Source organism: Canis lupus, chromosome 30 (assembly GCF_011100685.1).
Source record: "Canis lupus familiaris isolate Mischka breed German Shepherd chromosome 30, alternate assembly UU_Cfam_GSD_1.0, whole genome shotgun sequence".
Taxonomy (NCBI): domain Eukaryota; kingdom Metazoa; phylum Chordata; class Mammalia; order Carnivora; family Canidae; genus Canis; species Canis lupus.
Window position 1 is genome coordinate 27,052,680 of NC_049251.1, and position 17,813 is coordinate 27,070,492.

The 17,813-nt window shown below is 34.1% G+C and overlaps 1 protein-coding gene across 4 annotated transcripts in view; it reads right to left on the reverse strand.

Moving 5' to 3' along the window:
• The window catches only part of VPS13C (vacuolar protein sorting 13 homolog C), a 169,144-nt gene that overhangs the window by 33,797 nt on the left and 117,534 nt on the right, over positions 1–17,813 (reverse strand). For all 4 annotated transcript variants that reach the window (XR_005381733.1, XM_038580596.1, XM_038580597.1 and 1 more), the window contains 10 exons: positions 17,308–17,468; positions 16,199–16,320; positions 15,412–15,706; positions 13,764–14,153; positions 12,137–12,241; positions 11,268–11,432; positions 9,634–9,762; positions 9,224–9,357; positions 7,250–7,376; positions 3,955–4,190 (listed from right to left, as the gene is read on the reverse strand). Coding sequence is in view for 3 of the 4 variants with exons in the window: in XM_038580596.1 (XP_038436524.1) it covers positions 3,955–4,190; positions 7,250–7,376; positions 9,224–9,357; positions 9,634–9,762; positions 11,268–11,432; positions 12,137–12,241; positions 13,764–14,153; positions 15,412–15,706; positions 16,199–16,320; positions 17,308–17,468 (1,864 nt within the window). In the remaining variant the exon portion in view is untranslated. The remainder of the gene's footprint in view (positions 1–3,954; positions 4,191–7,249; positions 7,377–9,223; positions 9,358–9,633; positions 9,763–11,267; positions 11,433–12,136; positions 12,242–13,763; positions 14,154–15,411; positions 15,707–16,198; positions 16,321–17,307; positions 17,469–17,813) is intronic.

The window sequence follows — 17,813 nt, forward strand, 5'->3', positions numbered from 1 at the left end:
AAAAACTCTTCAACAAATTAGGGAGAGAGAACTTCCTGAACCTGAAAAATAACATCTACAAAAAAACCTACAGTTAACATCATACTTAATGGTGAGGAACTAGATGCTTTCTTACTAAGATCAAGAACAAAGCAAGAATGTCTTCTCTCACCATTCCTATTTAACTTTGGGAAATACTAAATAATGCAATAAGTCAAGAAAATAAAAGGTACACAGATTAGGAAAGAAGAAATAAAGCTGTCTGTTCTCAGATGACATGACTGTGTATGTAGAAAATCCCAAAGAATCAACCAAAAAAATTCCTACAACTAATGTTTCAAGATACAAATATACAAAAATCAATTGTTTTCTTATGTATCAGCAATGAACAATTGAAATTTGAAATTAAAAACACGATAATATTTATATTAGCACCAGAGAAATAAAATAACTTAGGTATAAACAAAATCTAACAAATTTGTGCAAAAACTATATAAGGAAAACTACAACAGTGTGATGAAAGAGATCAAAGATCTGAATACAAGGATCTGTGTACACAAATATGAAGACTCAATAATGTCAAGATATCAGTTCTTTCCAAGTTCATCTATAGCTTAGATGCAATTCCAACCAATATCTGAGCTAACTGACAAACTAATTCTAAAGTTTATATGGAAAGGTGAAAGATTCAAAATAGTCAACATAATGTTGAAGAGGAAAAAAGTTGGAGGACTGACACTACATGACTTTAAGATTACCACAAAACTACAGAAATCAAGACACAATGGTATAACTGAAAGAAATGACAAACACACCAAGAGAATAAGACCAAGAGGTCCAATATAGTCAACTGATTTTTGAAAGGAGCAAAGGAAATTCAATGGAAAAAGGACAATCTTTTCAACAAATGGTGACAGAACCAAACGTGGAAAAAAAAATCCACCTAGACACAGAGCTTACACATTTCACAAAAACTAACTCAAGATGTATTATCAGAGACCTAAATATCAAATTTAAACCAAAAAAATCCAGAGGGTAACACAGGAGAAAACGTAAGTAACTTTGCATTTTTGTAACTTTTAAAATATAACACCTAAACCATAACTCATGAAAGAAAGAATCAATGCGGGCGCTTATTAAAATTAAAAACCCGGGATTCCTGGGTGGCTCAGCGGTTTGGTGCCTGCCTTTGGCCCAGGGTGCGATCCTGCAGTTCCAGGATCGAGTCCCACATCAGGCTCCCTGCATGGAGCCTGCTTCTCCCTCTGCCTGTGTCTCTGCCTCTCTCTCTCTATGTCTATCATGAATAAATAAATAAAATCTTTAAAAAATATATATAAAAAAATTAAATTAAATTAAAAACCTCATTGGTGTGAAAGACACCGTTAAAAGAATGAAAAGAATGTAAAGATAGAGACTGGGAGAAAATATTTGCAAAACACGTATCTGAGAAAATACTGGTACCCCAAATATATAAAGAACTTTTAATGAGAAAATGAAAAAATTTTAAAAGGGAAAAGACTTGACTCTAATGAGGAAGATATTCTGATAGCAAATAAGCATTTGAAAAGATGCTCATGGGCAGCCCGGGTGGCTCAGCGGTTTAGCACCGCCTTCAGCCCAGGGCCTGATCCTGGACACCGGGGATCGAGTCCCACGTCAGGCTCCCTCATGGAGCCTGCTTCTCCCTCTGCCTGTGTCTGTTTCTCTCTCTCTCTCTCTCTCTGTCTGTCTCTCATGAATAAATACAATCTTTAAAAAAAAAAAAGATAGAAAAGATAGAAAAGATGCTCAACAGCACATGTAATTAGGGAATTGCAAATTAAAACAATAATGACATATCACTACATCCCTGTTAGAATGGCCAAAATCTAGGACACTGACAACACCAAATGCTGGCAAGGACATGGAGCAATGACTGTTCATTCATTTATTCCTGGTGGAAATGGAAAATGGTACAGCCGCTTTGAAAGACAATTAGGTGATTGCTTACAAAACTAAACATAATCCTACCATAAAATCCAGCAATCACACTCCTTGATATTTAATCAAATGAATTAAAAACTTATGTCTAGGGATGCCTGGATGGCTCAGTGGTTGAGCATCTGCCTTCAGCTCAGGGCATGGTCCTGGGGTCATGGGACCAAGTCCCTCTGCCTATGTCTCTGCCGCTCTCTCTGTGTCCATCATGAATAAATAAATAAAATTCTTAAAAACAAAAACAAAAAAAAGTATGTCTATACAAAAACCTGCTTATAAATGTTTATAACAGCTTTATTCATAAATGCTAAAACTTAAAAGCAACCAAGATGTCTTTCAATAGTCAATAGTAAATAAACTGTGGTACATCCAGACATGGGATATTATTCAGTGATTTTAAAAAATGAGTTATCAAACCACAAAAAGACATGAGGAGACTTAAAAATTATTGCTAAGTGAAAGAAAGAAGCTTATCTGAAAAGGTTACATACTCCATGATTCCAGTGATAGGACATTCTGGAAAAGGCAAAACTTTTATATAGTAAAAAGATCAGTGGTTTTTCCAGAGGTTCAGGGTTAGGGAGAAAGGGATGAACAAGTGACACCCAGGTGATTTTTACAATATAGGACACTGTAATAACAGGTATACGTTACTCATTTGTCAAAACCCACAGAATACAGAATTTACAAACTAAGAGCAAACTCTAACTTAAAATACATCAACACTTGACTTTAGATAATAATAATGTATTAACATTAGCTCATCAATAGTAAAAAAAGATACCATACTATTTCAAGATGTTAATAATAGAGGAAAGCTGCAGGGCATTTGGGAACTCTGTACTTTATAGCCAATTTCTCTGTAAACCTAAAAGTGCTCAAAAAAATAAAAGGTTATTTTAAAAAATTATCTAACATATATTTTTCCTTAGTACACAACCCCACTGAATGGGTATTAAATGTGTACTGTGTCAGAAGATAAACAAGGTCTTTTAGATGAATTTTTAAAAGTCCTTATAAAGACCAATCTGACAAAATATAATACCAAACATAATATTAAAGTAAAAATAAGTTACATTGAAGAACAATAGAGTGAAGAAATGGAATTTCTAGGACTTAAAAATGATTTTCCTATTTAGGTTAAAAATATTATAAAATACTGAAATGTATAACCAAGAGAATATATTATTCATATATATATACAAATATATTAATGTTATATTATTGTATGTATACCCTTTATAGAACTCTTAATCTGTTGGGTGTTGTGTAAAGTGTGCTATATACATGATGCTTTTATTGACTTTATTGTTTACCTCACTAAACATTATTGATAGTGAATAATACTATGATGGTTATACACAAAATTCCACCCATCAGCCTCCAAGAAAAGAATGAGTCTTTTAACCAAAGTTAGTGACATTTAAAAAGTCATAATAAGTAAATTCAAATGTTTTCTCATACAGATACAAGCAGAATCAGAGAAAAATACCTGGTATCATCACTATTAAAACATTCTAAAAAATCGCCCATTAAAGACTATGTACTCATGTTATACTGCCTCTTTTATGAATGTTTTCTCCAATTTGACCCACTGTTGTCAGCTTCCCCTAATCCATGCCAGTTTCTTCAGCCTGTACTGCAGAAAACTACCTAGTTGCTTCTATCTCTGTACTTCCATTGCAGGTATATATACTTCTTTATAGCACTTCTGCTATCATAATTCATCAAAAAAAAAAAATACCAAAAAACAAAGAAAGAAGCAAACCTTTCTTCCCCCACCAACTGATGATAAGTACAGTAAGTGCGAAGACATTACTTTAGTCATCTTCCTATCTTAGGGGCTTTTCAACTCCAGTGAAAAAAACTTCATAAATTATGCTGAAAGAATATACAGTACATCAAAATTCAGAACAGCTAATTATTCTCACTAAACTGGATATGAACTCAATGCTTTTTAAAGATTTCTGATGCCTTATCTTCCTTCTGCCATACCTGGTTATCCCAATATATGAAACTTCCTGCTTGTTTTCATTGTTAACCAGGGAAAGCCCAAGACTGTGGAGAGAAAAGGTTATTTCATGATCAGCCTGCTCCATTTCTTCTGCCTGCAGTGCTTTGGAAACCAAGGCAACATCATCAGTGAAAAGCAACACTCTCTGGCGCCCATCTAGGAATGATACCCAGTGTATCTGGGTGTTTGCATCATAGGGAAACTGGCCACATTCATCCTGGGGAAAAGAGAGACTTTGTATTAAACCCATGAGCAGTAAGTTTTTATTACATAAAGTTAAACTACAGTAACTGAACATCTAGAAAAGTTAAAAACCATGGCTATAAATTGGAAAACTAATCTTCAAAATGACATAAATTAATTAAAATCAAATTAAAATAACCTATTTTAAGACATAACTCCCCAATTTTTTTTTTCAAACAACAACAAACATTAAGAGTGCTTAATTTTTTGTGTGTCCTAGGTTTGACAGTTCAAAGGGCACTCGGCAGGAAGAAGAGTATCCTTCAAGGTTCCAGGGCCCTAAGACACTTACTTGTCTCCAAGAGGGAGAGATTCCTAAGTTTATTAGAATAAAAGTAACCTAGTTTAGGTAAAACTAACCCAGTTTATTTTTATGTTTTAATAACTTATAACACTGCAAATGTATATTTACATATATCACACTATTAAACAATAAAACTATGGTTTGGGGATCCCTGGGTGGCTCAGCGGTTTGGCGCCTGCCTTTGGCCCAGGGCACGATCCTGGAGACCCAGGATCGAATCCCACGTCAGGCTCCTGGTGCATGGAGCCTGCTTCTCCCTCTGCGTATGTCTCTGCCTCTCTCTCTCTCTCTCTCTCTGTGTGACTATCATAAATAAATAAAAATTAAAAAAAAACACTATGGTTTGTACTTAGTGTGTACTGTTTTGCAAAATCTACTTGGTTAAAGGTCTCATATAGCGTTTAAAAATATAAGACTTGATTTGGTCAATGGTTTCAGAGACTGAAATAATGATTCCTCCTCATTCTGGGCTTAACATTTCATGTTAATACAACAGTTCATTTCAACAAGCAGTACAAGCAGATGAAAAGTATGTGCCTTTCATCTCATGCTTTCCTGGAAAAAAAAAAAGCAAATAAAGGATTTATACAGAGGAGATGAATAGCTGAGTTTTGTTGTTGTTGTTTGACATCTATTGCTTTTTTATTGAAGTATAGTTGACACACGATGTTTCATCAGTTTCAGGTATACAACATAATGATTCAACAACTCTATATACTATCCTATGCTCACCACAAGTGTAGCTACCATTTGTCCCCATTCAACATTATTACTATACCACTGATTATATTCCCTGTGCTGTACCTGTCAGCCCTGTGACTCATTGTGTAACTGGAAGCCTGTACCTCCCACTACCCTGTACCCATTTCACCAACCCTCCCACCTCAACCTCTGGCAACCACAAGTCTGTTCTCTGTATTAATGGATCTGTTTGTTTGTTTTTTAGATTCCAATGTTTAAGTGAAATCATAGGGTATTTGTCTTTCACTGACTTATTTCACTTAGCATAATACCCTCAAGGTCCATCCATGTTGTCACAAATGGCAAGAACTAATTTTTTTAAGACTGAGTAATACTCCATTTTACATATATACATAATAAACCACATGTTTTTTGTCCATTCATCTATTGATTACACAGATTGTTTGCATACCTTGGCTACTATAAATAATGCTGCAACAAACATGGGGGTGCATATACCATTTCAACTTAGTGTTCTTGTTTTCTTTGTGTAAATACCCAGAAGTGGAATTACTAGATACTGTGGTACTTCTGTTTTTAGTTTTTCTGAGGAACCTTTATACTATTTGCCACAGTGGCTGCACCAATTTATATTTCCAACAGTACCTGAGGGTTCCTTTTTCTCCATCCTCATCAACAAACTGCTTTAAAAAAATCTATTGCTTTTAATATATATGTCAAAGTAGCCTATTCAATTTTTCAAATTCTAGTATGCAACCAAATTTTGCAAATATTTCAGAGATATCTATTAAGAAGGTGAGTTCTCTATAAGGTACAAAATTTGATATGTCTTGGTTTCAGTCTTAGTTATTACTGAAGTACTCTCTAATCGCATTTTTCATGTTTGATCTGTTAAAAATAAAATATCCTCTGATTCCTATGTTTCAGTTAACTTCTAGCATTTTAAGTTTTATATTTTGATACCATGTTTTTCTTGGCATGAAAGTTTATGGTTGTCATGTCTTTTGTCATATCATCATATTCTATTTAAAGGTTAAATGGAGGAGAGGGGAAATAATACCAGCATAGTCAGAGACCTCTGCTAGAACTCCCATGTCTCTGAGCCAGGGAGCTAAGAGGATCAGGGAATTTAAGCCTCTGTACCATTTGCAAACCTTGAGTTTGTCTTGTAAAAAGTAAAGCACAAGCAAGCGAGTAGAGATCCATCAGATTGTCATGGTGAAAATTATTCCAAGAATCTTGTAACAGAGGAACTATCAGTCTAATTTTTCAGAAGTGGATAAGTCTTTCTCTCTTTTATGGGTATTTCAGAGGGAATATAGGAAAGGATAATTCAGCCACTGTTGGCCAATTACCATTTTAAAGCAAAAGTCAAGAAAGCTTTTTAAAAAACTGACATTATCAGACAGTGGAAGAGGACACTGTATGAACTTTTCATAATAGAATATATTTCTACAGAAACTAGATGATCTATATCACTAACACAAGAGCAATTCCTACACTAGAGAAAGCCTGGTAGCGAATTCTTAGCGACCTTCCCAAAGTTTAAGAGTCTAAGAATAACATATTTGATCAAATTAGCTACCTTAATAGTTTCAATAAATATTTCACTAAATTTCTTACATGGGATCATTTGTATACTGCCAGATTCCTCTAATTAAAACACAAGGTCTTCATTGGGAAAATATGCCTAAAAACCTCAAAGCCAACAGTGGTATGCATATGTTCAAAATAAAGTTGTTTTCTCTTAGTTTTAAAATGCTTTTCTTTAAAAAATAAAAGGTATATAAAAAGATACTTTATTGGTCTTTATTTGGGCAAGATAAAGCAGGCCCCTTTTTCAAATCGTAAATAAGTTATCTTGACTAATCTAAAATACTGGTATGAACTACTTGCAATCTAAACTCCAAAACCAGCTTTCAATTCATTTTTAGTTCAGTAAGGACAAAGATGACTGTATGAAGCTGCTTGTCTGCTTCCTTAGCCACCAGGCAACACATACAGCACTCATTCCCATCAAATGATACCTTTAACAGACTGTGTTCTCCAGTATTTGCTGCATACGTCCATGTAAGTTTTTTGGTACCAGTAGGATCTGCCCAAGCAAAGAGTCGAGCTTCTCCTGGCACCAAGTGTACTTCTTCCTGTGACCCACTGAAACACAACAGCCAGAGGGAAGATTAAAATATCTAGGCCTTGAGAAACTCAGACCTGTGGCTTACAAAGGAGGGGACTGGTATAAAAATCTTATAAAACTCCTTGTTAATAAACAGAGCTCTGCCTAAAAGTAAGTACTCTAAAATAGTCAATAAACTAACAGTTTTGAAGCTTGAAGGAATGCCTCTCTGAAGTTGGGGTATACTCCAAATTGATGCAGGCAATGGAATTCGTTAAGGTAAACAAACTGGTACATCAGAGCTCACCTGCAGGAAAAGCTACAAATTCTTTAGCAGCAGCAGAATTTCACTCAGTGCTTAAATTTAAGTTTTTTAATCAAATGCAATAGATAAGAAACATGGGTCTTTAGGAAAGAAAATATTTATGTCCATTCTGTTGCTACTCAAAGTGTGATCTATGGAGAAGCAGAAACATTATCTGGAGCTTGCGGAAAGTGCAAAATCCTGGGCCTCATCTAAAACCTACTAAATCAGAATCTGCATTTTAACAAGATTTCTGGGAGATCTTTAAATTTATCCTTAAAGTTTAAGAAGTGTTAGTCCATATTACAAAAAACTTTCTAGAGAATAACAACAAAAGGAATCCAATTAGGTTTCAATCCCATAAATCTCTCACTGGGGGCAGCCCGGGTGGCTCAGCGGTTTAGTGCCACCCGCCTTTGGGCCTTTGGCCCAGGGCCTGATCCTGGAGTCCCGGGATCGAGTTCCATGTCGGGCTCCCTGCATAGAGCCTGCTTCTCTCTCTGCGCCCCACCCCTCTATGTCTCTCATGAATAAATAAATAAAATCTTTTAAAAAAATAAATAAATAAATCTCTCAGTGGATTCAAGTCAGGAGAGTAAAGAATAGGTAAATCTGCAAGGCATTATTTTATATAAAATAATTCTACACGTAAAAATAACCTTATATATAAAGATTTTATACGTATATGAAATAATGCCTTGCAGATTTAGAATTATTCTTGGAAAATATATAATATATATCTTAAGGGTTTAAGACCATCTGTGATGTCATTAAATAATGGCATCATCTAAGCCAAATGACAGCACAAGCAAGAACAACAAAATTCCCATCATTCCATACTTTTTTTTTCAAATTTTTTTTAAGATTTTATTTATTTATTCATGAAAGATGCACAGAGACAGAGAGAGAGGCAGAGACATGGGCAGAGGGAGAAGCAAGCTCCATGCAGGGAGCCCAACGTGGGACTCCATCCCGGGTCTCCAGGATCACACCCTGGGCTGAAGGCGGCGTTAAACCGCTGAGCCACCTGGGCTGCCCTCATTCCATACTTCTGTTCAACATTGCTACCTATTCATTGTCCTCTCATTTAATCTTCTACCATCGTTACTGGGAGGAAAAAAAAAACAACAACTTGATAGAGATTTATAGGGAGAGGTTCACTGACTATTACCAGTTACTAAAGAATAATAATACTTAAACAGGTTTACAATTCCTTTATATGCAATTCTGAAATTTTAAAAACTCCAAAAGTCCAAAGATTTTTCTCTTAGTTTTGTGTCGAGAGTTATTTAGCTAATAAACTTAATCTGAACTGATATGAGAATATAAATAGTTTTATTTATCCCTCTTTGTATGAATATTTATAAGTTTTGCCAGAGGAATATTAATGTATTGGACTCTAGAGAACTGTCTCAAAACCTGGCAAGGGTATTACAATAAACAGCATGTGTTTCACGTTACCCTTCTAAAATCAGAAAACATGTGGAATGTGAAACACATCTACCATCTCAATGTTTCCTAGAAAAGACTATGGACCAGTAAAAAGCAAATGAGATTTTCCATGAACCTTTTTTTTCATACCTCTGTTTATATGTGACGACATCCTGTGATGTGTGGTTTATTACTAGGGCAGGTGCAGATCCCTCATGATAATCAGAAAAGGTTATGACAGTTGAATGTTCAGCAATGTTTACATCCACCAAGATGCCCCCATTCTATCATAAAAAAAAAATTGTGTTTGAGGTATTGGTTTAACTTGCAGTGACATTTCGAATTTCAATTAGTTATGTAGACATGAAAAATCTGTTTTCTTAAGTTCTTACTGAGAAGCATACTGGTTCTGATGTCTTACAAACATATGTATAGCACCTTACAAATATATATATTAGCACCTTCAAAGAATTACCAGATTTCATAGCATGTTTTAATAAAATATTTTAAAGCAAATTTTAAAAATTAAAGACATTTTATTTTAAAACATGAAAACATACCAGCTCTTCTAAGCTCAATAAAGTGCCATTATCTTGTCGATTATAAAAAAATGGTCTGGAGGATCCTTCACAGCCCACCACTCTCACACAAAGTTTGCCTGACAAGTTTTCAGGCCAAAAGGGAAGGCACTAGAAATATAAAAGTTAGTATCAGTCTTAAAATATACTGTGGTAGAAGACAATGGCTAATTAAGTTTTCAATTCTAAACTGGATCATGATACAACTATTAATAAGTTTAAAATATTTCTTCCATATAGCATGTTAAAATTATTAACAATATAATACCCTCTTACGAAACCAAAGAAATTCCATCAGAAGAACACATATGTATGTATTAGTCTGTATGCACTTATGGAAGAATAATTATGAGAAACTAAAGAGCTTACTAATTAAGAGTCCCTCAAATATCTTGAATATTTAAAACCTATAATCTTAAAACATTTGCTTTTGTGCATATCCTATTTTAACTCCTTAAAGCACTATGAATTATTTCACATATTATCTTAAACTAGAAAGATAATTGAAGGCAGAGAAGAGGACACCACAGACCTTGCTGGAAGTCCTAATGTTATCTTCCTGTTTGATCTTAATTAAAGCATAAACCTCTTTGAGCCTTATCCGTAAAACTGAGATTTTTAGTTCCTGATATAATACAAAATGTCCTTCTGTTATACAATACTAAGTAAGTTCTATTTCTGAATAAAAATGCTACTCTTAACAAACCCACATCAATGATAATGAGCATTTATTTGTTGCCAAGTCTACAGACATCATTCTAAGTGCCTTGGAAAACTCATGCTTCTCAGAACTCTAAATCTGTATAACTGCAATCCTCCCTCTTAAGCTTCTTGCTAAATATTTTTAAATATATTTATAATTTTGTTTTTTAGATATACAGAAGAATGATTCTTTCCTTAAGATCAGCTGTTTTGGATGAAAACTCCGGAAATTCAAGCAGTAATGCTCATCTATGCACCTGTCCTCTTCATTCTTTTCCTTACTCCCTTACCACTTGTAAAATCTTATTGAGCCTGCAACATTTAGTTCAAATCCCATCTCTTCTATGAAACATTCCCTTTAATCTTGGCCACAGTGACTGAGACTTCCAATGACTGTACTGATTTTAGAAAAGTATGAGATTCAATTTCCTTCTCAGTAAAGTGAGGGAATTGAATTTTAGGTAGTTTTTAAGGAAACTTCCAGATAATCTACTCAGAAATTCTAAAACCACCTATAATTTTTCATATACTATCTTTTTTCCATGTGTTAATTTATATGAATCTTAAGCCCTCCAACAAGATTATATGCTTCTTGAATGCAGAGACATTTTCCTCACTGTTGAGAAAATTCATAGTACATTATCTTTATGTTTTCACAGTACACATCCATATGTTCTACACATATAGGAAGAACTAGAGACTAGGTGTTAGCCCTCTACTGGTGATAAGTATTACCAGTAATTTTCTTCTTTTTAAACATGAGTTTATAGTCAAAAGTCAAAGTTGGCTATCATATTTTAATACACAAATATCATAGCAAAATGAATATAACAAAGAAGTATATGCAATTCTTATTTGTATGTCTATATTTATTTGTACATTTTAGCAGCCAGTTATAGTAAAGAATATTTTACCTCTGAAGAAGCAATATAGTTCCACTTATGAGTTGGCATTGAGCCATCAGATGCAATTTCACCAACTTCTAGTTCTAATGATGACTTGTTTGCAATGGTACAAAAGGGGGTCAGAGTAACTATTCGTGTAAGATTAAAACTGCTCATTTTGATGCTAACACCAACCTGTATAAAGTAACAAACAAATTTATCATTTCCCAGTACTTTATATAGCTTCTCTGAAATCTACAAACACATACTCCATTCACACATAGATTTCTTAAAGTATTTTAAAATAACACTTGTTAAATGAAGTAACTAATATAAGCCATATTCAACTACTGATTATCTTCTCACTCAAAAATTTTTGGTTCCTTTATTTGGCTCCATCTGAAATCAATTCAAGAAATATCAAGGGGTAATCTAATGATGACTTGTAATAACATATTTAGTTTATTTATATTTTTTGTTTTTTAACATTCCAGATATAAATTGTTTTATATTTAGTGGAGAGGCTCAAGCTTTGCTGCTTTATCATCTCTCTATTAATGAACTAAGAAGAGAATTTCAAAGTAGCAATAAAACAGGTCAAATGGTATCAGATTACTCAAATTTTCAGTCATTTGGCAGGGAGTAATATGGAATGAGGATTCTAATATATTCCGAATAGTCACCAAGTTGCTTACTTCAATGCATTCAACTTGCTGCTTTAAACTTTGATATCAAATTCAGGTTTTGTCCTGATACTAGGACCACAGAAATTTATAGAGGTAACAGTCCTTTAAGTAATACTCCGATTTCAAATTTCTGTGCCCCTTAGAATTTAGCTGTTTAATGAACCAAAGAAAACATGAATAAAGTAAGAAGTAAATAAGGAAGCAGACTCTTACCAGGTATTCCATATTGTTGGCAGGACACTTCACACACCCATAACTTCCCACTGTATCCAATGAAAAACTACTGGACCAGGCACTAGTTGAAATTTTTAATTGTACCTATACCAGAGAACACATCATCATTACGTAAGAAACCTTAAAGACTATGTTGTATTTTATTTGAGGGAAAGTTGTTAGACTACAGAAATTGATTTAGTATCATGGGACACCGAAAAACATAAAGTCATACTGCCAATGGGTCATACAGCCATAGATGTTCCAGAGGCCAATAAAAGCAGAGCTCTGATCTTCCTATTCGCCTATGAAATGAGTTTAGCGAATTTAAAAATGTATACCAATGAGACCCTCCATTGCTTAAAAAAATTATGTAAAATATTTTCAGTATTACACTTAAGATACTGAGCTAACAAATTCTTAAAGTTTTAAAACATAGAGAATTTATGCCTTTAACATTATTCAGCAAATGTTAAATAAAGGGAATCATGATCAACACAATAGAAGGTAATAGGACACAGTTCCAGTCTTCAACTAAATAGGGAGATGAGAAACACATACTAATAATTATGACATGGGGCTCAATGTTATTAAGAGTTATATGAGTGGTACACAAAATGCTATCAAGGTGAGAAGGTAAAACGTTTACTTCTGGCTATGAGATTTAGACAAAGTTTTATAGAAGAGATCTAATTGTGTTCCTCCATCTACCCAACTAGATTATAAAAATCCTGTGGACAACCAGAGGTAAGACACATAAACAAGTAATTACAATGCTATAGATTAATCGACACTTTAGGACAGTGATTCTCAAAATGGGGTCCCTGGACCAGCACCAATAGCATCACCTGAGAATCTGTTAGAAATGCAATGTTCAGACCCTATCCAGACCTAGTAAATCATATGAAAGGGGAACAACCCAGAAATGTGTTTTAAAAGCTCTAAAGGTGATTCTAATGCATACTAAAATTTGAGAACCCCTGCTCTAAGAGGACATGGATGTAACATCTAGCTCCACTTCAGACAGTTAGAAATCCTTCACATGTCAGGTCTGAGCACAATGATAGTCTAAGGCAGAACAGCAGAGATAACCAGAAAAGATCTGGCAGTCAGGGAAAGCATAGGGGAAAAGGCATTCTTAGCAGAGGATGCAGCACAGACAAAGGTCTAGCAGCAAGTACTTGGGGTGTATATGATAAGCAATTCCAAGATAGGAAGCTACAAAGGAAAGAAGGGACCAGAGCACAAAAGATCAGGCTTAGACCCTAGGTTCTTTCTCAGAGGCCTGGCTTAGTAGCTACATACCTAGGTGAGCTCAGTTAACATAAGCAAAATCCAACTCTTCCACCTTTGGAAATGCTATTTCGTTACTGGTAAATCTGGCTTTCTACCTGACACTACTAAAAGAAAGAAGTAATTCTAAAGGCCACAGAGAAAAGGGCAATTCAGCTTTGGGAAACCTGCTGGTCCTAACATGCCACTTGAACATGTATTCCTGAAAAGTCTCCTTGGACCTACTTCATACCAGTGGCACTTAGCAACTGGTGATTCAGGGAAGGCTAATGACTCATGAGTTTCCAGGTTAGGAATTTATCTATTTTTAATTGTTAAATTAACCAAAACACACCTTATTTTTACTAAAAATGTTCTTCTTCTTGAAAGAGAATAAAATAATATCCCTGAAATCAGCTGGATGTTTCATGTGAATGTCTTCTGAACGATACTGGAGAACCCGAGATGTCTTGTTGATTAGCCAATAGGGACTAAAGACAGATAGCACCATCCGGCTGCCAATTCGTCTGACATGTATTGACAAGTCAATTGTCATCACTTCTGCAGAGTCAGAGGAAAAACACACAAGAAAGAATTCGGGAAGTGTATCACATATACGGAAATGTCCACTCCAGTTTCTGCCCTGATATTTCATCAGAACTAATTCCATTACTTCTCCACTGATTTTTGAATGTAGAACGTCAGCAGCACTGCCTTCCGCTAGCTCATGAGTTTCTGCTGTTCCCTAAAGACAAACAAAAATGAAATTTGCTTAGTGATTTTATTAAAACCTCTGCAATAGCAATATCCATATTTTATACAAAGGCTAATAAATAACTTAACAGATTAACTGACATTTCTTCAATGAAGTACCATGTTTACATATTCTGAGTGTCCAATAACCACTAAGAACTAGAAAGAAAACACTGTATCATAGCCAAAGGCAAAAAATTGTCTTTTGGCCATAAGTAGGCCAATAGCCAAAAGTTTTGAAAAAAAAGATCTATGCCAAGAATCAAAGGATGGATGCAGGAATGCTGGCTGTTGTCTGCATCATTAAATGAGCCACTTAATTGCCTGGGCTTCTGCTTTATCTGCTATTCACACACTATGCCTAGTGGTTCCCATATAAATAGGAGAAGGAAAGTGATATCAAACTATTCTGACAAGCTACCTAAGTAAGGCAGAATTATTTCCAAAATGAATAATAGCCAAATAATAAATCAGGCTTTCTTTTTGAAAGTTTCTCTTACATAAGTACTAGTTAGTTCATTTAATTCATTTTAGTCTTTAGACCTCAAGGGTAGCTCATTGTCAGATAAAGAAAAGAAATAATTTAGGTTCCAACACTTCCCAGACTTTTGTATTTTAAAATGTTGTGGCATGAAAATCTAAAAATATTTATTATACATCATTATTAAAAACTCATTATTTCTCAAACTATCTTAAGTTCAACAGAAACCTGGATCAAATAATCATACTATTAACTTTAAAATAAAAACTTTAAAATAAACTTTAAAAGAATATAAGATGAAGTATTTACCCACTGGCTTTTTTCTATCTATTAGCTACTGGAATTTTACTTAATTAACAGAAATTTTTATGGCTCTTAACTCATAGCAGATACAGCAGAGTTCAGTGGTAGGGAGCAAAGGAGCCAAATTGCATGGTTCAAATCCCAGCTCTTCAACTTACTAGCTGTGGGTTCTTGGACCTATTACTTAACCCCTCTGTGACTCAGTTTCTTCATCTGTAAAATGGGCCTAATCATAGTACCTACTTCAAAAGGTTATTGCAAGGATTAAATGTGTTAATACATGTAAATCACATGGCACAGTGATTACCATATACTAAATGCTGTATCAGTTTTTGCTGTTATTAATATTATTAAAGCATTATGAGTATGCTATGGAAAATACTGACCTCACCTAAAAACACAGTAAAAAAAAAAACCTGAATTCATTCTGCAATAATAAAGGTCAAACAAAATACAGGAGACATACCTCAAGTAAGTATCTTAGAGAATATGGGAGAAGGTTCCGCAAAGTGAGGGTAGGATAAAGATGAATAATGTAAGCTGGATCCCAGTCTTCCTCATGGGTACATATATAGCTTAATTCATCAGGCAGAGCAACAGTATTGACAATGAGAGGTAAGAAGTTGACTTCTACTGATGGACACTGAAGCATGCATCTGACTTCCCTGCTCCTGTGAAGTTCTTCTTTCCAAGAAATATAAGTGGTGGATACTTTGTAGTGATTTTCTAAGATACCAGCTGGCTGAATAAACAACTGACATCTAGAGAAAAAAAAGAAAACAGAGTAGGGAAAAAAAGTTTTTATCAAGAAAAAGAATCTCATGAAATCTTTTTGGTAACACCGTAAGGTAAGTACTATTATTCCAATTTTTACAGATGAGGAAAACAAGGATATGAAAGGTTAAGAAACTTGCCCAAAGTTACATAGCTAACCCATGGAAGAACTTTCCAAGAAAAAAAAATCTGTAAACAGTGACAAGTCAGAAAAAATAGTCATTTCAAATATAAAGGCAATCTAATAAAGATATATTTCAAAATTCTAAAACACTGAATATACAACAAGAAATTTTCATCTGGTAAATTCAATAATTAAATAAATGTATTTCTCTATATATGTCCTAAAATTGGCTTTTACACATCTTTAGATAATGAAAAATAAGGCTACTTTTTCTAGAATATAGATCCCAATTCACAGAATTAAAAATATGTATTATGAACCTTTTAAAATTTGGTATGTTCAAAGAAGTATGTACCTATACGAATCTAAAGGAACATGGAACTCCTCTTCAGGTCTGGCTACTCCAATGGGCTCCAATAGCTTAACGTTTTTAACAGATTTATAGACGATGAATGCAATAGAGAAATGGTTTTTAATCTGTTAGATAAAGAAGATATACAAGTTGTTTAAAAAGATACAGGTACTTGAAAGAAAAATGAACACTGCACAGTTATTTTAGATCTAAAAAGTTTCAAACCCAGTATTAGAAGATATTTTTATGGATAATTAGAATTTAGGATATTTAAATGCTATATGTGAGAGACTAGATGTTTAAGTGACAGTTGAAAATTTCTAAGATATTCACATGCTTTATGCTGATGTTCACTGTCAATATATAAAACATACTAGTTTTGAAGAGTTCATTCATAGTATTTCCCCCATTACAACCTTTTTTCAATGCACCATATAAAAATAGAAAAGGATAGAAAAAGAAACATGAGGGAAAGTAATAAACTCTCTTTTCTTCATTACAATGTGATATAAGCTTGAGCTAGTCGCTGAGAGATAACAATGGCTAATAATCTTTTAATTTTTGATCTGATGCTATAACTAGGAAGAAACGTTCTTTTGATGACCATATAATGAAACCTGTAATAATGCACAGAGGAAAAATGGATAAAGACTTAAAGGTAAAAAAAAAAAAAAAAAAAGACTTAAAGGTAGAAAAGATTAAGATACTAAAATTTTGTTCTGGGGAAATCATTCCAATATTTTCTTACACATACTAGAAAAACACAGTCCCAAGTGATAAACAAAGAGAATAGAATGTTATCCTATTTGACAACCAGCTATAATTATTAATACTCCCAATTCTAAGTCTTTAAAGAAATAGACAAAAAGCTTCATTAGTTTTAAACCTAGACCATAACAAAAATGGGCTTTCAAGTAGCAAGACTGTTTAATCAGACATTTAAAATGAAGAGTATTACAAAAGCAAGTTGGAATGCAAATAGCAGCCAGTTCAATCTACAATTTATTTCTGAATAATCAGTATTGACCTAATGTTTTGCTATTTTCATATATTCAGCTAAATGACTGAATACTTCTTAATGTGAAGGGACACAATTCACTTTAATGCATTACCTGCAGAGGAGAGCGAAGGGTAATTACTTTATTCCCTTCAGTTGCATCAATTTGTACCAAGACTGAGTCAGAATGACTGGCATTGGGATTCCGTACATTATACAATCGCCTTCCAGATCTGGCAACAGGGACTTTTGCAACTTCCGTATATCCATGAGGTACTAAGGCAGAGCATGAGTGAGAAACATTCCAAATATTTACCTATATTTCTCTGAGACAAAGTACTTATCAACACCTTAAAATAATGACAAGACTATTCCTCTTCATGACCAAAACTGATGACTACACAAAATGCTTTTCTAAGACACAGGAACTAACAAAGAAAGGAAACTGAAGAAACTAAAAGTTAAGAAAAGAAAAGAATCAAGTTATAAAATTTTTTGACCCAAAACAATTTCTCTTGGGGTTTTAAGTTGTACTAAAACCAAGAAACAGGGGCACTTGGGTGGCTCAGCTGCTTAAGCATCCAACTCTTGATTTCAGCTCAGGTTATGATCTTGGGATCC